The sequence below is a fragment of the Pogona vitticeps genome, chromosome 6 (genome assembly GCF_051106095.1).
Source record: "Pogona vitticeps strain Pit_001003342236 chromosome 6, PviZW2.1, whole genome shotgun sequence".
Classification (NCBI taxonomy): Eukaryota; Metazoa; Chordata; class Lepidosauria; order Squamata; family Agamidae; genus Pogona; species Pogona vitticeps.
Genome location: NC_135788.1, coordinates 53,146,591 through 53,168,536, shown reverse-complemented (window position 1 = coordinate 53,168,536; position 21,946 = coordinate 53,146,591). Strand labels below are relative to the sequence as shown.

The window sequence follows — 21,946 nt, the reverse complement described above, 5'->3', positions numbered from 1 at the left end:
TTACGTTGAAGGTTTTGCGATCGCAAAAGCAATCGCAAAACGATGTTTCCTATGGGGGAATTTCGCTTTGCAATCATCGGTTCCCTGCTTTGGGAACCGATTCTCACAAAGCGATGATTTTCGGCCAGCTGATCGGAGGTTTCAAAATGGCTGCCGGGTAAAAAACATGGCTCCCCGCTCTTTTCACAGGCAGCGAAAATGGCCGCGCTATGGAGGATCTTCGCTGGACGGTGAGTTTCAAGCCCCTAGGAATGCATTAATCGGGTTTTAATGCGTTTCTATGGGCTTTTTAATTTCACATTACGACGTTTTCATTCTACAGTGATTTCGCTGGAATGAATTAACGTCGTAATGCGAGACACCACTGTATTTCCTTCCCTCTTCAATCTCACGTATCAATTTCTTAAATCCTGTTTAGCTCATGCATAGCCAACAAATTACACATAATCTGTATCTTCAACAGTGTCAAACAATGCATTTCCAGTGACAGTGCCTCTTCTTGACTTAAGTATGTTAACTACTTCACCAGTTGAGGCAGTTAACTGTGCCATAATATGTAGTGGCTGAGATATATCATTCAACTTTAAATTGCAAATTATCACATAGCTTTTATTTTACTGAAGCTGGCGTCTCTCCAATAACAAGTAATCTCATATAGTTATTGTCTTAACCTGAAGCACTCAATTCATTTTGAAACACCTTCTGTAAGGCACATTGCAACTTTTATTGCAACATAGAGAAAAGGACAGTATCAGCAAATTTTGCATGAAAGCCACAGAACAAGTCTTGACAGTACTCCAATTTAAAACAAAAAGAGGTTACTTACCAGCCTCCACAATTGCTGGCTTGTTACTAGAGCAGACTGATAGCACCTTCAGCACTCTACTTGTGGTCCACAGTAGTTTTTCATAGGTATAGGTCCTCATTATGTTCACCAGAGCCTGGGGTCCACCACTTGCCAAAATGATAAGCTGTTTTTAAAAAGTCAGTTTAAAAAAAAAGGATCAATAGAATTTCACTTACATCCGCTCCCCATCCCCAAATTAAGAAGGTATGTATGTTGCCTACCTCACTCATAAGTTTGCAACAATACTAAAGATAAATTAAGGTAAGCAAGAGGTAGTGACTGTCCCACTATCAAACAGCAAATTAGAAACTGAACAATTTATGACTGAGTTGTGACATGAGATCACTTTCCTAGTCTCAGTCTGACATTAACCACTAAGTCATGCTGGCTCCCAGAATTCAAGTAGTAAATTAAAACTATGGAATGTTCTCTATGCTTTTTGGCTCAAAATTGCTATGCACTCCTTGGATAATACGACCTTTGAATACTTGAAATGCTTAATAATTACCTTGCTTTCTTGATTGCCATAAGCAAGAATCTGAAGGCAATCTGTTGTAATGGCCAAAAATTTAACATTTGTCTTGTTGAGCAAGGCAACCATTTTCTGTAGACCCCCAGCTAGACGAACAGCCATTTTGGCACCTTCCTGGTGCAACAGAAGATTGTGCAGAGTAGTAATGGCATAGAAGAGTACAGAATCCACTGGAGAACTATAAAGAAAGTGAAAGTTAGGAGGCATCCAAGACAAGAGAGACAGATATTCTGAAGATGTGGCAAGTCAGTTATCTACATACCCAAGCATTTTGACAAGAGCAGGAATGCCTCCTGACTTGAAGATTGCCAGCAAGCCTTCACGATGGTGAGACAGATTGTGCAGTGTACCCGCTGTACAACGGGCTGTTTCCACATCATTTGTATTCTGCATAGTACGTACAATGGCAGATACCATTTGAGGAGAACGCATGATAGCATGGCGAGAGGCTTCTTTTTTGGACAACTGATGGACCATAACTGCAGCCTTGTTCACCACCACCTAGAAACACATTTGAAATCTATATTTGTTTTTGGCATTCAGAGAAGATTAAAAATGAAACCACTAGTTTCAGAATCACCATACATGTACAACAGGTATGACCTTTGAGATATCACAACACAATGGTAGTCACCAACATCACAGTTTCATGCACATACCTGATCCTCATCGTTCAACAGCTTAGTCAGTTCTGGGATGGCACGAGTTGCAAGTTCTGCATCATCTTGGTAGTTTATCAAGTTAACCACAGCATGTTTTAACATCTGGGAAGGTTCAGCAAGCCGTTGTACATTTGTTGGATGAGCAGCATCAAACTGTGTTGATGGAATTTGCATGCCTTCATCCAATGTTTCTGGAAACATGGCAGCACGAACTCTCTGTGCTCGAGTCATGGCATATTGTCCATCAATATCTACAACATGAATGAGCCAATTTACTATGTGATCATCAAACAAGCAGACAGACAGCAAAGCCATTGAAATGTACCTACCAGCAACCTGCTCCTGGGTGAAAGACTGAGAGAATCCTTGTTCCCATTCATACAGAACTTGGGTGGTATCGACATCTTCCTCTTCAGGATTACCCTTGCCACTCAAAGAGGGAGCTGTTGTTGTGGCACCAGAGTGGATACCAGAATCCAAATATGACTGTTGCTGCCAGTGGCTGACAGCTGTTTTTCTGTCTGGCTCCATTGCCATATCCAACTCCATCAAGTCCGCTGTAAGAGATCAATGTTTAGAAGTCAGCTTGCTGAAAAATTAAGAAATAATTTTGTCAAAACCAAATTTCATATATAATATAGAAATACAAGTCATATATGCAGAGCATTTATATAGCCGCAGTTTTCTTTAAGAGCTGCTGAAGAAACTCAGCTCTGTCCCAAATGCACTGCACTACCATAAGGGACTTTTCCATGGTGGTGCCTAGGTAGGGAATTCTAAGGAAGTTTGCCCTACTATTCTTTGATGCCTTTTTTTACTGCCTTGTCAAACTATTACCTACCTGCTGCTAGAAATTTCTATCTTTCTCTGATAGCTGTGCATCTTTTAAATAAATCTGAGTAAGGCTGCATTGATTAATTTCATGTTTAAAACAAGAAGCCAGAGTAAAACACTGTTTAAAATTTTACTTGTAAGATACCCTGTTAAAAATCTGAACACTATATTAGGTCTTATATATAAAATGGTGACTGCTATAAGAACCTAGCTTGTTTAGAGTAATACAGTAATTCAAAAGTTGTCATCTGTGAGAATTCTTCTTGACTATGGAACTAATAGATATTCAAGAAGACAAAGCTAACCTAAACGAATCTCACTTAAGTAGGGAAAACAGGACTGGATGCAAAACTGTGCTAAGAAACCTACATGAATCTGAACAAAGTATAGAAAATGAGTAATTTCAAAATCTTCCTTTGCAATGTAAAATTATATGTGCTGTTCAAAGTAGTCCCAGAAATATTATATACTGAAGGGACCAATCAAGCCAACTTGATAGATTTGATTAGATAGAATTTATTTCCCCAGTACAGGGAGCTGATATTTTAAGTATTGTGAATGAGTGCTCATGTTAATAAATTCAAGATGAAGCATCAGAAACTTGATTTACTCCAACACACACCTTGGGTTGCCATGTTCTTTGACCTGCTCCCAGAACTGTGGTCTGCTGCACTTCAGACCCTAAAACAAAGCATTTAAAATGCTGTTAAGTTATAGGTTGTCTTTAGCCTTTAGTATTAGGAGTTAAAGCTCTATTCCACCTAATAACTAGGTACAGTTTTAGTTAAAATAAAGAGGCTGGTATAATTTATTGTCTGTATTATTTATGAGTTATTCTATACACAAAACCTGGTGGAAGGTTGAGATTCACAGTAATACCAATTTGGGGAAAATATTCTGAACATCCAGTATAGTAATAATGGACTGGGTATCAGACATGTTTTAAGTTATACCTCCACTTCTGCACAACCTGCATTTCTGTATAAACAGAACCTTTCACTGACCACTTTCCAACCAACACCAACACCCCAAAAAAAACCCAGATAAGTACTGTATCCCACAGGATGAGAATAGTAGGAAAGGTGAGATAAGCGTGAGACAGTATTTCTTCACATCGCAACTGAGTTTGCCAGTGCTCAGACTTGACTGGAGAAAGGGAAGGATCAGCAGCCCTCCTCCCATCCCAGTCCAAGTTAAATGAATGGTGAGGTCTTGCAAAAGCAAATCAATCACTATGGCATAAATATTCTAAAAATTAGGTCTTATTCAGCTAGGTAAAACAAGTCACATCTTTTCTATGCCAGACAACTTTCTGAGATTAGGAGCAATGTAACTAGCAAAGTCCCCTTCACGGATTGCTGCCTTATTGTGGCGAAGAGGTTTGAGTAATTCAGAGAAGCTATGGGCTATGCCATGCAGGGACAGCAAGAGGGACAGGTCATAGTGGAGAGTTTTGACTAAACGCTATCCACCTGGAGTAGGAATTGGCAATGCCACTCCAGTATCTTTGCCAAGAACACCCTATGAACAGAAACAAAAGGCTAAAAGATATAACACGGGAAGATGAACCCCTCAGGCCAGAAGGCATCCAACTGAGGAAGAGTGGAAGACAAGTACAATTAGCTCCAGAGTTAATGAACTGGTTGGGCCAAAGCCAAAAGGATGCTCAGCTGCAGACGCGCCTGGAAGTGAAAGGAAAGTCTGATGCTGCAAAGAAAAATACTGCATAGGAACCTGGAATGTAAGATCTATGAACCTTGGTAACCTGGATGTGGTCAAACAGGACATGGCAAGAATAAACATTGACATCCTGGGCGTCAGTGAACTAAAATGGACGGGAATGGGCAGATTCAATCCCGTAGAAGAAATGGAGTAGCCCTCATAGTCAACAGAAGAGTGGGAAAAGCTGTACTGGGATACAATCTCAAAAATGATAGAATGATTTCAATACAAATCCAAGGCAGACCTTTCAACATCACAATAATCCAAGTTTATGCACCAACCACCAATGCTGAGGAGACTGAAATTGATCAATTCTATGAAGACTTACAACACCTTCTAGAACTGACACCAAAGAAAGATGTTCTTCTCATTCTAGGGAACTGGAATACTAAAGTAGGAAGTCAAGAGATATAAGGAACAACAAGTAAGTTTGGCCTTGGAATTCAAAACGAAGCAGGGCAAAGGCTAATAGAGTTTTGTCAAGAGAACAAGCTGGTCATCACAAACACTCTTTTCCAACAACACAAGAGGCGACTCTACACATGGACATCACCAGATGGGCAATACCGAAATCAGATTGATTATGTTCTCTGCAGCCAAAGATGGAGAAACTCTATACAGTCAGCAAAAACAAGACCTGGAGCTGACTGTGGCTCTGATCATCTGCTTCTTATGACAAATTCAAACTTGGAAAGTAGGAAGAAAGTAGGAAAAACCACTGGACTAATCAGGTATAATCTAAACCCAATCCCTTATGAATACACAGTGGAAGTGAAGAACAGATTTAAGGAACTAGATTTGGTGGACAGAGTGCCTGAAGAACTATGGATGGAGGTTCATAACACTGCACAGGAGACAGCAACAAAAACCATCCCAAAGAAAAGGAATTGCAAGAAAGCAAAGGGGCTGTCCAATGAGGCCTTACAAATAGCAGAGAAGAGGAGGGAAACAAAATGCAAGGGAGATAGAGAAAGTTACAGAAAATAGGATGCAGACTTCCAAAGAATAACAAAGGGAGATAAGAGGGCCTTCTTAAATGAACAGTGCAAAGAAACAGAGGAAAATAATAGAAAGGGAAAAACCAGAGATCTGTTCAAGAAAGATATTAGAGGAACATTTTGTGCAAAGATGGAAATGATAAAGGACAAAAATGGGAGGGACCTCACAGAAGCAGAAGACATCAAAAAGAGGTGGCAAGAATACAAAGAGGAATTATACCAGAAGGATCTGGATGTCCCGGACAACCCATATAGTGTGGTTGCTGACCTTGAGCCAGACATTCTGGAGAGCAAAGTCAAGTGGGCCTTAGAAAGCACAGCTAACAACAAGGCCAATGGAGGTGATGGCATTCCAGTTGAACTATTTAAAATTTTATGACACTGTTAAGGTGCTACACTCAATATGCCAGCAAGTTTGGAAAACTCAGCAGTGGCCAGAGGATTGGAAAAGATCAATTTACATCCCAATTCCAAAGAAAGGCAGTGCCAAAGAATGCTCCAACTACTGTACAGTTGCACTCATTTCACACACTAAGCAAGGTTATGCTCAAAATCCTACAAGGTAGGCTTCAGCAGTATGTGGACCAAGAACTCCCAGAAGTACAAGCTGGATTTCGAAGGGGCAGAGGAACTAGAGAACAAATTGCTAACATGCGCTACACTATGGAGAAAGCCAGAGAGTTCCAGAAAAACATCTACTTCTGCTTCATTGACTATGCAAAAGCCTTTGACTGTGTGGACCACAACAAACTATGGCAAGTTCTTAAAGAAATGGGAGTGCCTGACCACCTTATCTATCTCCTGAGAAATATGTATTTGGGACAGGAAGCAAGAGTTAAAACTTGATATGGAACAACTGATTGGTTCAAAATTGGGAAAGGAGTACAACAAGGCTGTATATTGTCTCCCTGCTTATTTAACGTATATGCAGAATACATCATGCGAAAGGCTGGACTAGATGAATCCCAAACTGGAATTAAGATTGTCAGAAGAAATATCAATAACCTCAGATAGGCAGACAATACCACTCTGATGGCAGAAAGTGAGGAGGAACCTTGTAATGAGGGTGAAAGAGGAGAGAGCAAAAATGGTCTGAAGCTGAACATCAAAAAAACGAAGATCATGGCCACCGGTTCCATCACCTCCCGGCAAATACAAGGGGAAGATATGGAGGCATTGACAGAGTTTACCTTCTTGGGCTCCATGATAACTGCAGATGGTGACAGCAGCCCCAAAATTAAAAGACACCTGCTTCTTGGGAGGAAAGTGATGACAAACCTAGACAGCATCTTAAAAAGCAGAGACCTCACCTTGCCAACAAAGTTCTGCAAAGTCAAAGCTATAGTTTTTCAGTAGCCATATATGGAAGTGAGAGCTGGACCATAAAGAAGGCTGACCGCCGAAGAATTGATGCTTTTGAATTGTGGTGCTGGAGGAGACTCTTGAGAGTCCCCTGGACTGCAAGGAGATCAATTGTATCCATTCTGAAGGAAATCAACCCTGAGTGCTCACTGGAAGGACAGATCCTGAAGCTGAGGCTTCAATATTTTAGCCATCTCATGAGAAGACTCCCTGGAAAAGACCCTGATGTTGGGAAAATGTGAAGGCAAGAGGAGAAGGGGACGACAGAGAACGAGATAGTTGGACAGTGTCACCGAAGCTACTAACATGACTTTGACCCAACTTCGGGAGGCAGGGGAAGACAGGAGGGCCTGGAGTGTTCTGGTCCATAGGTCATGAAGAGTCAGATATGACTTAACGACTAAACAACAAAAAACTAGCAAAGTGGTAAAGATTAAAAACCAGGTATTATGGGAATATTCCTCACATCTACCAATGTAATGTTAAACTTTCCTCAAAGCAAAAGATGAAGAAATACAGAATTGGCAAGGATGCTTCTTCAAGCAATTTCTCCACTCAACCCAACTAAAGACTATCATCTGACTTCTACACAACCACTGGTGGCATCTACAGAGGTGTGCCATTCTCACTGAAAGATGAGGAACACAGGACAATTAACTGAAAATCAGAGGTATGATACACAGGGCTTGAAAAATTTAAGAATGTCTCACCAGTCAGTCAAAAATGTCACCAGTCAGCTTGACCAGACTATAACCTTGCAATTTATTGGGATTAGGAATCACTGATTTATACCCTCAGACTTGGGTTGCTTTATTACCTGTGTGCCTCTGGGGTCATGGAGCTTGTATTTTGAATGCTTTTCTTTTGAATGATTCCAGCAAAAATAAAACTGAAAGCAGAAGTGCCCAGCCTCTTAAGGAGCCATGGTTCTGTCCCACCCCAGGATGTGTCCTCGTTTGGTTGAAATTGGGAGCAGAGAATTTCCATTTTCTCCAGCATGGGACTACTTTACATTCTCCTGCAGAGCTATCTATGTGCCACTCAAACTCTCTTCGCAGAAGAAGAGGGCAGTTTTCCTTTTGCAATGGGGGGGGGAGGACTGCAGGATTAGAGAGAAAGACAGGGAAGGAGGCAGGGAGGGAGCTATGACTCATCCAATAGCATTTTTCACTCATCACAGATGAGTGGACAAGTGCATTTTTTAAGCCCTGATGATACACTTCCAGCTTTTACTTTTGTTTTAACGCTTTCTATTGAATCTGCTATTCACCTTTCTGCTCAGTGTCAAGCATACTTATGCCTAGTTTAACTGCTGTGTATCTGATTTTTACCACCTGCCAATCAAATTCAAAGAAAGTACTGTATTTTCCTAATAAAGTTTACAATGAAACAGTTTATAATAAGGATGCACACCTTCCATAATATGTTTATGCAGAAGCATAACAAAGCAGCCACATCCACTATTGTTCAGGTCACTCGCATGTCTAGCTTACCAAAATCTTCAGGAGATATTCACATAACCTGCAAGGCCAGCTAGTGAGTTGAAATGGTAGTTTAATAGTTCAATACACCTTGACAGAATGCTTTTGTACTGTCTTGTAGTCACAGTCAAGGAACAATGTAGCCACCTTATTGTAAGGAAAAAAATCACAGAGTTCTTTGGAAATCGCCATGGTAATTATGCAAGGATCAGAGTACACCCTGGAAAACAAGCCTAAATGTTTCAAGGTACGGTAATTTACATAAACTTCTCAGTGGGACAAAAACTACTAACAATTTCTGACTTCACATTAAACAAAAAGGAGAGATTTTCTGTAGTTTGGGAATAATCTTTCCTAAACTTGAATAATCGTCTGCTTTTTAAGGCCCTACTCATTTCAGCCTCCCAGATGTGTGCTATGCAAGACAGATCAAGTCCACTTCAGACTTGCTTAAGTCCTGCAATGTGTATGTGTTGCTTCAAAAAGTAGAAAAAGTAGAGTGCACACTTTGTCTCTCTGATCTCACTATTACAGCATACAATTTTGTTTTCAATTCAAAATCTATAAACTCAAAATTTCACAAAGCTCAATTAAATTGCTCTGTTATCTACCATACTACAAAATATATATTAAGTATACACTTTCAATACTTCCTTGAAAATACTTTTAAATCATTTAGTGCTATTAAACGACACGCAGTATCTTCAAACAAAACAAAAAGATTTTGTTCCCTACTACCGCCATCCAAAAATCTTTCTGGATTACTGCTGGCATCACAGGAAGTTGTGCTTAAATTTCAAACATTGCAACAATGTTGGAAATTGATTTAGTACCTTTGAACCAATTCCTGCCATGCAAAGGCTATTAGAAGCCAAGATTGTGCAAAAATTTTAACTGTTTTCCAACTACTTGCAAATGTAAGAAACAGGAATGAGCAGCAGAAGACAAGCCTATGTATTACATACAAATCAAGCTTTATAAAAAGTTTCAGAATGAAAGATTCCAGATTTTAACAAACCTGAACAAAATCAGTTGTTGATCAGATTACTACTCTGAACCTTAACTGAAGACATGGATTTAGGTAAATATCTAAAGCACTAATATCGTGTTTTCCTGAAAGTAAGAATAGAAAAGTGAAGTTGGAAGGGGCCTACAAGGCCATCAAGTCCAACCCCCTGCTCAATACAGGATTACAATCAAAGCATATCTGCAAGCTGATTAACCAAGTTTTTCTTGAATGCCTCCAGTATTGGAGCATTCACCAACTCCCGAGGTATCTGATTCCCTTGTACTGCTCTGAAAGTGAGGAAGTTTTTCCTGACATTCAACCAAAATCTGGCTTCCTTTAGCTTGAGCCCATTGTTCTGTGTCCTGCATTCTGGGATGATTGAGAACAGACCTTGTCCTCCCTCTGTATGACAGCCTTTCAAATATTTGAAAAGTGCTATCATATCACCCCTCAGTCTTCTTTTCTCAAGACTAAACATGCCCAATTCTTTCAGCCTTTCCTCATAAGGCTCGGTTTCCAGCCCCCTGATCATCTTGTCGCCCTCCTCTGAACTTGTTTCAATTTGTTTGCCTCTTTCTTGAAGTGCGGTGTCCAGAACTGGACACAATACTCAAGGTGAGGCCTAACCAGTGCTGAATAGAGAGGGACCAGCACCTTGCAGCCAAAAATAGCATTATTTAGTTTTATAGCAGCCACAAGACAGGGTTTTATATTAATTTTTGCTCCAAAAATGCATTAGGGCTTATTTTCAGAGGATATTTTATTTTTTTCATGTACAACAATTTACATTTATTCAAATAAAGTCATGTCATCTTCTTCTGGTTGCTGCACAATGCTGCCCAATGGAGGGCAAGGTTTCAGTTAACTAGGGCTTATTTTTGAGGCAGGGCTTATATTACAAGCATCCTGAAAAAAATCATACTATGGTTTATTTTCAGGTTAGGTCTTATTTTCAGGGAAACAGGGTAGGTATATATTGGAAATCATGAAACCAGGTTTTGTTGATGCTACATTAGATTAAGAGCAAGAAAAGTGACATCCTTTGGTGATGCAGTCACAGATTCAAAATTTCATTTGTAGCAAGCTGCTTCATGGACAGTTATGAACTCTAACATCTTGAATGCAAGAAAGAGGGTTACAAGATCCCTATCAGACTACATATAACGGAATCAAAGATAAAACCGAACAGTTTTGGATGATAAACCTTCAAAACAAGCAGTGCTAGCTAATAGCTTCCTACAAACTATGATGCATATGCTTATTACAATGTCAGTACTCACAAACTACAGAAGAGAACAAGAGCACATCCAGGTGGGCATACAGCTCAATATTTGGATGGCTTTTAGTGCTGTTTGATTTGAATCAAATTATGGCATCCAGGAGTATTCTGACTAGGGCAATCCATCCTACCCCTTTTTAGAGATGTCCTGCCCCCTTTTGGCACACCATTAGGGCTAGTTTTTTAGCGGGATCTGGACTACTATTCCATTCTGTAGCTTGTGAAGATGGTTTGCATTAAAAAAGAGCTGTAAGTGATGTTATCAGAGGTGACGACCCTGTGATATGTTTGGTGGGTTGTGGCATTGAAGGGGACAACAGAGAAAACTATTTTCATCTACTCTACCATTTTAAAATTTGTTATGTATTTTCCTATTCGTGCACCACCACTCTAGATAAAAAATATGCACTACCAGAATTACGTGTACCATGCCAGGCAGATGTAGTGCTGTTTGCCTACGTAATTTACTTTATTTAAGAAAAGAAAGGAACGTGGCTGTGGTCCACTGAATGATGGCCCTGGGAAAAATTGGGGAAGGAGGTGGGAAAGGAAGTGTCTTTAACTGACAGAGGGACAAATTGGGGCGATCCAAAGTTATGTCTGGACCAACGTCCCCTCTAATTTTTCACCAGCCTTGGCCGGGGGCCCTGTGCACATGGGGTTCCGGCCACTAACCAGAACCAAAGGGGTGGCAACACAGGGTCTGGGTGTGCAGCACCCACACAGCTTAGAGCAGAGGCCCCCAACCCCCGGTCCGGTGCTGGTCCGTGGCCTGGGCCAGACCAGGCCGCTCAGACAGATCTCCCACCCACCCACACTCCACACGCACTCATCCCCCGCTGCCCGTTTGTGCCTGTGCACGCGCTCCAGCACGCCCATGCAAGGGTGTGCATGCACGCAAGATGCCCTGCCTTCCCCAGCTGGTCCACAGACTGAAAAAGGTTGGAGAACGCTGGCTTAGAGGGAACGTTGGTCTGGACCGTCTCATGGGAGAAAAAAATGTTTATTAGCAAGAACAGAAGCATCGTTCGAGAGAGATAATATAATTACACTGAAGGCAAGAATCTTTTAAATGTAAACCAGTCCACTCCAATCTCCCCTGTCTGGGTGTGCCCCACTTTACCACCTGAAAAAGATTGCTGGTATCTTATTTCTCCAAGCTAAACTATCTCAAAAACAGTGTACAGCAGATTCCTGAATCTGCTTGAAGATACTTTTATCGGATCAAATCAGAGGACATACCTGCTCTACCAGCTGAAACTGTTTTAGCTTAACAAACAAGTAAGCAGATTCATATTTTGAAAGTGTATATTGAAAGGACTATTACCCTAAATATCCACCAGTTAAGGAAGATGGAAGCATATTCAGGTGCACAAAATTCAGTTGGCAGAAAAGGAATTTATTCACCCACTCACTAATTCTCACAGCAGTCTCTTCAGAGGATGCTGCAGAGGGTGCCAGGACCCTGCTGATGGGATGAGCTATAATGCAGATGGAGAAAGAATCCCTAGAAATCAGGCAAAGGAATTTTCTACCGGCAGAACAGAAATCCTAGATCTGATCCCATGGCAATATATGTGTTTCTTAGTTTCATTGATTACAATGCTAGCACATACAGTAATACAGTACATACTGTATTGTGATGAGATGGGTTTTTGAGTTAAAGTCTTGTAAGGAATATGGGGTTTGTAATTAAGAAATGAGCCAGAGAGGTTCCATCTTGTTTCTTTGTATAAAGTATCTTTGCTATGCTGACAGGTTGTTTTCTAGGCGAGCAGGGAGAATGTTATTCTGATAGCCTGAGAAAAGGACTCGGTGTGATTAGATGGGAATTGTTGTAACTCTTTGCGAAACCACAGTAAACCCAAATAACATCTGGTGTGTATGGGAAAGAAGTCATGTGGTGCAACAGGACTGTTTGCCTAGTAACAAACTCCGATTGGATGACATCGTGGGAAGGTGCGATAAGCCCTTGTCAGTTACTCTTGAAAAAGGAACTTTTTGCCTATGGACATTGTCATTCAAGACCGACTCTTCATTCATTCGTGACACATGGGACTAACCTTTACTATACTGGATTACCCTTGGACTTATGGGCTTTTTCCTAAGGACTATGCATGGACTATTTCCTATGGACTGTTACCTATGGAATATCCTTTATGAACTCCTTTTCTTGAAATACTTCATATGGACTATACTCTTGGACTTTTCTAAGGATAATGGGACTTTTACTGGATTTTTCTTTTTAGTACAGGATTTTTGTTCTACAGGATCACTGAGGACTATAGCCTTTTTATAACCTGCTTGGATTATTTTGTTTTTACTAATAGATTACTGGACTGGAACTGTTGTTATTCTTTTTTAATGGCTTTTTTGTGTTTTTGTAAGGTTTTTGAACACTTTTCTATTTTTCCTGTTTTCCTTGCCTCACTACAGAGTTGTAAATAACTAACACAATGCTTATTTACTTGCCTTAACTTAGTTTGGTTTTGATACCTAGTAACATGCTTATTCTTTAATAAATTAAAGATTATAAAACTCAATTGGTTTTCTGAACAGTACACTTGTCTTAGGGTCATCTGAGAGTGCTGCCTCGGCCTAGCTTATTTAGAGTCCTGCCTGTGGTGCAAGATAAGTCTCAGGACTACAAAGCCCACATGGTTTTATTTCAGTAATAGAAAAAGGGCACAAGGGCATCTTATGTGGGCAGACCTGTAAGATGGAGTGTTGTAGCATGGCTAGCTGAGTTTGGACTCACTCAGCCCATTTTAGCATGTGCAAACTCCTGATTGCTCTCTGTCCAGGCTTACACGTGTGTTTTCGAACCCGTGTTTGCTGACACTTACGGCATTCTGTGTCTAGTCATGCCGGCCACATGACCACGGAAAGTGTCTATGGACAATCACAGGCTCTTCAGTGTACAAATGTCAATGAGTACCAGCCCTAGAGTCAGACATGTCTGGATTTCATTATCAGGGGAACCTTTACCTTACATAATACTAGCACCAATGCTAGCATCAATTAAAATACCAGTAGCTAATATTAGCACTATTATAATTAACATCTATATACTGCCTTTATATGTTGAACATATTTATTTATGTTATTTAACAGCAGTCCTTTTTGTGACCCTGTAAGGCAAGTCAGTATCCCCTGTACTAAGGGAGAGGAGCAAGAGGGAGTGGTTTGCTTAAGGCCTCTTAGCAAAATACTGACAGCACTAAGGACTTCCTGGTTTGTAACCCAGTGATGTTAGTCACTAAGTTACAATAGAGCTAGAAATATTCTATTCAAGAAATCAGCTTAAATGTTACAGGCATCTATTTCAGTATTTAAGCATTGTAAATGTTAAACTTTTAAACTCATATTAGAACAGAGGCAAGGATATACTACATCTAACTGCATGTTTTTCTGTTTACAGGAGTTTCTTGTTTAATACTAAGTTTAGGCAATCGTAGTTATCAGTTTATCTGTATGGCAGCAGCACTAACAATTCCCTGCTCTAGAATAGGATTCAAAGGCAGCCTATACCAAGAATATTTTATAATGTAAAAAAGGTCTTCAATACACAAAAGGTTTCACCTTTAATCTCTCTGCAAATTCCTCCGTCAATTGCAGAAGGAATAAGCAATACTACTTTTGGAATTCATCTCGACCACCTTTCCCCATGCTGATGCCATCTAGATGTTGTAAGACTGCAAAATCCAACAGTTCCAGCTACTATGGACAGTAGTCACAAATGTGAACACCAGTCCAGCATCATCTGGTCGATATCCAGGAAGAGAAGGCTGTTTTGTCACCATTTGTGCATAATACGTTCACTTTAAAAGGCCACTCATTTAGCAGCCTTACTATAAGTGATAGCCCATCGGTATACAACTTTACATGTCTAAACAGCCGCCTTTGTAAAAGCAGTTCTCTCCCCCAATAATTCATAACAGTCAGGGAGGCAGCTGGGCACAATAAGAAAATCTGTTCTCAGATAGGAATATCAAACTAGCATAGAAACTGGTTCAGTAGACATGTACAAGTGAGAAAGACAATTCCTTGCTTCTATCCCATTCTACAGTAAAAAAACAACCCAAAACCCAGTATCTTAAGGCCTCTATGCCAGCGATGATGAACCTATGGCACACGAGCCACAGCTGGCACGCAGAGCCCTTTCTGCTGGCACGCAAGTAATAGGTCAACAGATCGCTACTCCCCCCACCCCGCCAAACCTGAGAAGGTATATGGGGGGGGTAAGGAGACCCTGCCTTCCCTCGAATCCTGCGAGCACCAGTGGATGGAAACAAAGGAACACAAGAAAATAACTTGCCTTACACCTCCCTCTAATGTTGTAGGATACCTCCTCCCTCCCTTAAAGGAACCAAGTTCCAGGTGGGACTGGAGAGGAAAAGGGGGCAGCGCTGGAGGCAGGCAGGAGGTGTAGGAGAACTCTGCCCCTGCAAGGGCTTCATTGAGTGGGTGTGTACAAGACCCTGGTGCTGGCAGCAGATCCGGAGTGGGGTCCTGAGGCACCTCCATGCTGGGATTCCACATTCCACTGCCACTTCCAGTTCTGCCACCACAGCAGCGGTGGCACAGTGCTCGCTGTCCCCCCCCCCCTCTCAGTTTGCGCACAGGAGTCCAAAAAGGTTCACCACCACTACTCTATGCATTTCATTGTTATGACAATACTTGGAATACTGCATAAACTCTTAGTCACTACATCTCAGAAATGTTTCTGTAGAGTTGGAAGAAGTGCAGAAAACTGCAACCCAAATTATGAGTCACCAATTCCTCACTGAGGAAGGTTACAAGGTTTATGATTCTACCACTTAGAATAGAAGCAAAGGGGTGACACAGCAGAACTATACCAAAATATAAACGGTGTGGACAAAGACAGTTTCCCTTTCTTCCTTCTAATGCTAGAAATCAGGTTTGCCTAGTGAAGACGAATTGGAGAAGACTAAATACAGATGAAAGAAAATACACTGCACACAGTTAAACAATGTAATTTGCTATTACAAGATGTAGTTGAAGTAGACAACACAAAAAAGGAATTAAACTGAGTGTAAACTCATGAGAGAGTAATCTTCGAATGACTACTAGTTCTGATAGCTATATATTACCAGAGGGTGTATGGCTCTGAATAATAGCTGCTGGATGATAGCACTGATCTTCTGCTATGAACTGCTCAAAGCATCTAGCTGACCACTTTCGACACCAGAATACCAGCCTAGTTACATGTTTGGTCTGATTTAATGCAGCTACTCCTATGACATTTGAATTATAAATAAACTTAATTGTCACTGATTTGCATATGAACAAACATGTTACAAATTTTCCCATTTGTTTAGACAGGGGGACAAACAAAGGAGAAGGACTCGGAGGTCTGTTTACATGTTAGCCAACTGGATTTTTCAACCCAAGTTGAGATTTTCATTGTTACTTCTGGTATAATACTTACGCAAGAAAATTTCATCTTTGTTCAATGATTGTCATATGAGGTGCCGTACCTTATTCTTCAACCTAAAGTAATATTATGCTCCAAATTTAGACAACTTCAGAATCAACCTAGCAATATAGGCAGATTCATTGTCCAACTCAATACACTTCCACTTCAAATAAAATGTACTATAGAGAATATTGAATAGTAATCTAAAGATTTTTTTAAACCTCCATGAAAGTATGTTTCTTCACTCGGCACTTCATATGAAGAAGCCATATTCAACAACTGCCAGGTTTATGAAATATTTATTGCTCCTGAAGTCACATGCCAGGTATTCCCACTACACTGCTTTCAAGTTAAGCTTGCAGTGTTTTTTCTTCAGTGAATGTATTTAAGTTCATTATCATTCAAATCTGCCCCAATAGAAAGATTAAAATTTTCACCATTTTCAAAGTAACATTTTCACATATGCAAAGTCACTTTTTTTCAGTTAAAGGTTAAAATACACTACCAGTTTCCTTTGCCCTGTTCTTGTGCATCTGACTTAATCTTTAGTGAAAACATTCTCAAGGAACAAAATTATTATGACCCTCATTGCCCACAATTCTTTCATTGTCCAGGTAGTTACTGCAGCAATACTGATACCAAGAGTGAATTACAGGTGCTGTTCCTACTAAAGATTATCGTCACACCAAGCAACAAACCCTGTTCAGTTCACAATGCAGAAGCATCAACCATATTAAAGATGAGAAACTAGCTCCACACCCTCCCTTGTTGTTTTGCTTACAAGAAGCAATCAGTCTGTACAATTGTGCCCATATATGAGCTGTGCACGGGAGTGAGAATGCAAATGTTCCGTGGTTCTTAAACACAGAGCCTACACAAGAGCAAAAACTACTCCTCAGGCTCACTGCTGCTTACATAAGAAAAGCAACAAGGGAGGGGGTAGGATTTTTTTTTCTTATAACCAGGTTGATGATCCCAGATTACAGAAGTGAATAGTGCTTCCATTATTATATCTAAGCATTATACAGACTGGTTGAGCAAGTACTGCAGGAGCCTAATTGTTTATGACACAACTAAACAGTACTCTTCTCTGTGCTCTTGAGAATTTAGATGCTTTAATATTCACACACCCATTTACTCGATGTTATGCACTCTCTGATGTGCTATTCAGGCAACAGCTTCCACATAAGTAAAAATTTGGTTAAACTGCAGGAAAACTATGTCCTCACCTGCATTACTCTAAAATTCTGAAAACATTTGAAATTCCTTTTGAATTTAGTTGTTTAAAGAAAAAATGAAAACATCTAGGTTTGGAAAAGTAATCTGCTCCTTCTACCTGCAACAGACCCATCAAATGATTGATATAATTACACTGCTAGACCAAAGATGTCTAGAATGTTTCTATGATGTTTGAACATGGAAACACATTGAAGTGTGTGTTAAGCAACAACATTTTGGCCACCGAGTACAGAAATTTCAACCACTATTAAAAGTTAATAGTGATATTACGGGAGAAGCGTTCCATTCTCCAACTTTATAAATACTGTAAGCTTAGTCCTGTGCCTTAGCAAACCAGTCCTATTATCCTAAACAAGGACACCCTATACCAAAGACTGGGACAATCAGTACTTCTATCTAGCAGAGATGTGTCTATCTCCACTTTTATTTATATCAGTATCTGGATGGCCAAGAATAAAATTACCTTCAGTTTATTTCCAAATTTTAGGTTTCTCCCAAACCACACTACAGCTTATGTAAATAATTTGGGTATTAACAAATCAGTTAATCTAAGAAGTGAATCTGCATCTCCTACCAAGCACATCTGTAGGGAATGTTCTATGTAAGTAATACTTACCTTACCTACCAAGCATGAATATTTTGTTTTTACCCAAACACCTTTCACCCACTCAACTTTTCAGGGTGAAACAGAGTCAAAACAGAAAGGAGCAACATTGGATAAGCAGAATTTTTCAATATGCAAGTTTCTTTATTCTCATTCTTAATGTCAACTGCTGGTAATAAAAACAGACCTGGAGTAGTTTCTTTTATAAATTGAAGTGCACAAGATGCACAGAGTGCAAATACTTAGCGAATTAGACAAAGTAAACACTATTTTCAATGTAAATTGTTTTTGTTATGTGACATTAAGTCTCTTCCAAACTACAGTTTTGAGTTATGTAAGATGTTAAAGGAATAGTTTACTCCTGCCACCTAGATTTCATGGCTAAGCAGGGGTTTGAATCCAGGTCTCCTGAGTTCTAAGGCAGTACTCTTTCCTCTGCACCATGCTGGTTCTTACTAACTGTAAATTAACTTGTGTTAATAACCAGACTTGCATCACTATATAGGAAATATGATTTTCTGTCAATGGAAGCAGTAAAGGAGAACACAATTTCAGCTGATGATTAAACAGACTTCTTTCATATTTAAATCTCTGCTTTGCAGCCGATTTAAGCAAATCCTCTGTGATCAGTACAATTCTCTACAAATCCTGAAACTAGATCACAGGAGAAAGTGATCACATGTCTATAATCCATGTGCTAGGTTACGCTTCCATACCAGCAACTAAATTATAAAAGTAGTAGTTATGATCAAAGGTTTGACTGGTAGAATATAACTCTCACTAAGCATGGCAGGTTTTAGCATGTGAATTTTTTTGTGACAAATATCTTTTAGCTCAATCCACGCACGAGTAAAGTTTTGTCTTAATATACATAAACCAAATCGAAACAAACTCTGCAAAGCAAGAGAATAATAGAATCATAAAGTTGGAAGGGGCCTATAAGGCCATTGAGTCCAACCCCCTGTTCAGTGCAAGAATGCAAATCAAAGGATATCTGCCAGGTGGTTGTCTACGTTTCTCTTGCATGCCTCCAGTGTTGGAGCACTCACCACCTCTCCAGGTAATTGGTTCCACTGCCATACTGCTCTAACAGAGGAAGTTTTTCCTGACATTCAACAGCAATCTGATTTCCTTTAACTTGAGCCCGTTGGTGCGAGTTCTGCACTTGGGGGTGATCAGGAACAGATCCTGTCCCTCCTCTGTATGACAGAGTTTCACATGTTTGAAAAGTGTTATCATCTCTCCTTAGTCTTCTTTTCTCAAGGCTAAACATATCCAATTCTTTCAGTCTTTCCACATACAGCTTGGTTTCCAGCCTGATCATTCTTGTTGCCCTCCTCTGAATTTGTTCCAGTTTGTCAGCATCCTTCTTGGAAGTGTGGTGTCCAGAACTGGACACAGCACTCAAGATAAGACCTAACCAGTACTGAATAGAGGGAAAATAGTACCTCACGGGATTTGGAGACTATATGTCTGTTAATGCAGCCTAAAATAGCATTTCATTTTGTCAAGCAACTAAAACTTGTTTTTTTTTTATTCTGAGCCTGCCAAAAAGTGAATCATGCAATTTATGTACTGTATTTTGGAGTTTGGCCCCCTAGTAGAATACACCGAATGTAACATTATTTCTAAAAAGATATGCTCACAATTGTTCTTACCGTATTTTCAGATTGGGACTATCAACAGAATACAACTAAGGCAGGAATCTTTCAAAACGTTTGCTCTCACATTTCTATTTACCATTCATGCATTTAGAAGATTTAACCTTAAACTACATTTTAACTCATTCTCAACTGTAATGTGGAAAGTTTCCACAGGTATTTTCATCATTTTATCCAAACTCCTCATCTCCATGTCTTCCTGTAGAAGATAATCCAAATCAGCAAGCTCAATGAACCTCTTCACTACAGAAAGACCGAAAACTTGGCAGCATTATGTAAAGTTATTTGTCCACTACTATTTACAGGTAGAGGTTCTCCTTGACATTTAGTCCAGTCGTGTATGACTCTAGGGAGCGGTGCTCATCCCCATTTCCAAGCCATAGAGTCAGTGTTTGTCCAAAGACAGTTTCTGTGGTCATGTGGCCAGCATGACTAGACATGAAATGCTGTTACCTCCCCACTGAGGTTGTACCTATTTATCTACTCACATTTTACATGCTTTCGAACTGCTAGGTTGGCAGGAGCTGGGACAAGCGACAGGAGCTCACTCCGTGGCCTGGATTCGATCTTATGACTGCTGGTTTTCTGACCTTTGCAGCACAGAGGCTTCTGTGGTTTAACCCGCAGCACCACCATGTCCCTATTCACAGATAGTAAAATATATATTGGACTACCCAGTGTAGTGGATAGACTGACAGATGAGGGCTTAGGAAACCTGCGTTCAAATCCCTGCTCAGCCATGGTAACTAACTTGGGGCGTGGAACTGGTAAAGTCACTCTTTAAATATCTAAGGTAAAGGTTCCCCTTGACAATTTGATCAGTGATGTCCCACTCTAGGGGGCAGTGCTCATCTCAGTTTCCAACCCATAGAGCTAGCGTTTGTCCGAAGACAATATTCCGTGGTCACGTGGCCAGCACGACTAGACACGGAACGCCGTTACCTTCCCACTGTGGTGGTACCCATTTATCTATTCGCATTTTTCACGCTTTCGAACCACTAGGTTGGCGGGAACTGGGAGAAGTGAGGGGGCGCACTCCGTCGCATGGATTCGATCTTACGATTGCAGGTCTTCTGACCTAGCAGCAGAGGCTTCTGCAGTTTAACCCACAGTGCCACCACGTTCCCTTTACTTTCCATTAAATTAAGGTTGCTCAGTCAGTTCTGACTTGATCGCATGTAACACAACAAATGTATGTTACAACAAATTTTCACTGACATTTGCAACATGCTACCCTTCAAGGAAGGATGACTGCACAGGTAGAAGCAGTCTAACACTAAATGAAGCCAAGAGGAGTTAATATTTTATTTTGCAAGAAGTGTATTCCAACAGAACACATAATCACTGACACCTAAACACTAAGAGCAGAACATTACCTCTTCTATGTTATAAATTTATACATCAATCTTAAATATAACCCTCCCCGATAGCTTTTTAACTGTAGTGCTGAGACATGGAAAACTTCAAATTTCTGCTGAGATTTTGTTTGTCTTTCAAAGCAACAGAGAACTCTGTAGCAGTTTAATAGTTATTTTGGATCACTAGGTAAAAATTACCACATCAACATGAGGATCAACAAGAAGCAACTGCTTACTGTTCCAGGGGCAATGTTTCATGTTCAGAACAATAAGATATTTCACTTTCTGAAAAACAATGTAATAATATCATTTATTCAGAATCAAGGTATGCATTGAAGAAATATCCTTTTAAAAACTGATTCACTGACCAGCTTACTAGCTAGGTCAAATAGCTGGTGCACTAGCCATTCCAAAACTCACCCAACGCTCCAGAAGCCTTACAACAGCAATTTCCCTTCAATACCTTTGATAGCTCCATCAATTTTACTGTTCTGGATCCTCGCCTATGCATATGAAGTTCTAGGACAGCAATGGCGAACATATGGCACACGTGCCACAGCTGGCACACAGAGCCCTCTCTGTGGGCACGCGAGCCATAAATCACCATCAATAAATACTTACCTGCCCTCCAATCCTGGATTCTGGCACTCCCCTCTGCTGGTGCAGCCAATGGGGAATTGGAGGACTGGTAAGTATTTCTTTGTTAATAGCGCCCATAAGGAAAGAAGAAAAGCATTTAATTCTTGCAATGCAGGAGCAGTTGTTTTTTCTAAACTACAACCACAGCATTTGGGTTTTAATTGCAGTGTTGGCACTCTGAAGTAAGTAAGTTGATTTTGTGTTGCAGTTTGGGCACTCGGGCTCAAAAAGGCTCACCATCACTGTCCTAGGAGATATTTTGTTTTGCTTTTTCAGGCC

General features: G+C 40.3%; 1 protein-coding gene across 13 annotated transcripts in view; it reads right to left on the bottom strand.

Moving 5' to 3' along the window:
- CTNNB1 (catenin beta 1) overlaps positions 1–21,946 on the bottom strand; it is a 36,218-nt gene that overhangs the window by 8,423 nt on the left and 5,849 nt on the right. For 7 of the 13 annotated variants that reach the window (XM_078377386.1, XM_078377385.1, XM_078377388.1 and 4 more), the window contains exons 2-7: positions 3,498–3,556; positions 2,371–2,598; positions 2,039–2,292; positions 1,642–1,880; positions 1,356–1,557; positions 827–971 (exon numbers count right to left, since the gene is read on the bottom strand). In XM_078377386.1, coding sequence (XP_078233512.1) covers positions 827–971; positions 1,356–1,557; positions 1,642–1,880; positions 2,039–2,292; positions 2,371–2,598; positions 3,498–3,510 — 1,081 coding nt within the window. In that variant the 5' untranslated portion in view covers positions 3,511–3,556. Of the gene's footprint in view, positions 1–826; positions 972–1,355; positions 1,558–1,641; positions 1,881–2,038; positions 2,293–2,370; positions 2,599–3,497; positions 3,557–7,774; positions 11,154–20,158; positions 20,311–21,264; positions 21,309–21,946 lie in introns of those variants that run through there. The other 6 variants (XM_078377391.1, XM_078377392.1, XM_078377387.1 and 3 more) reach the window with 5 other exon arrangements.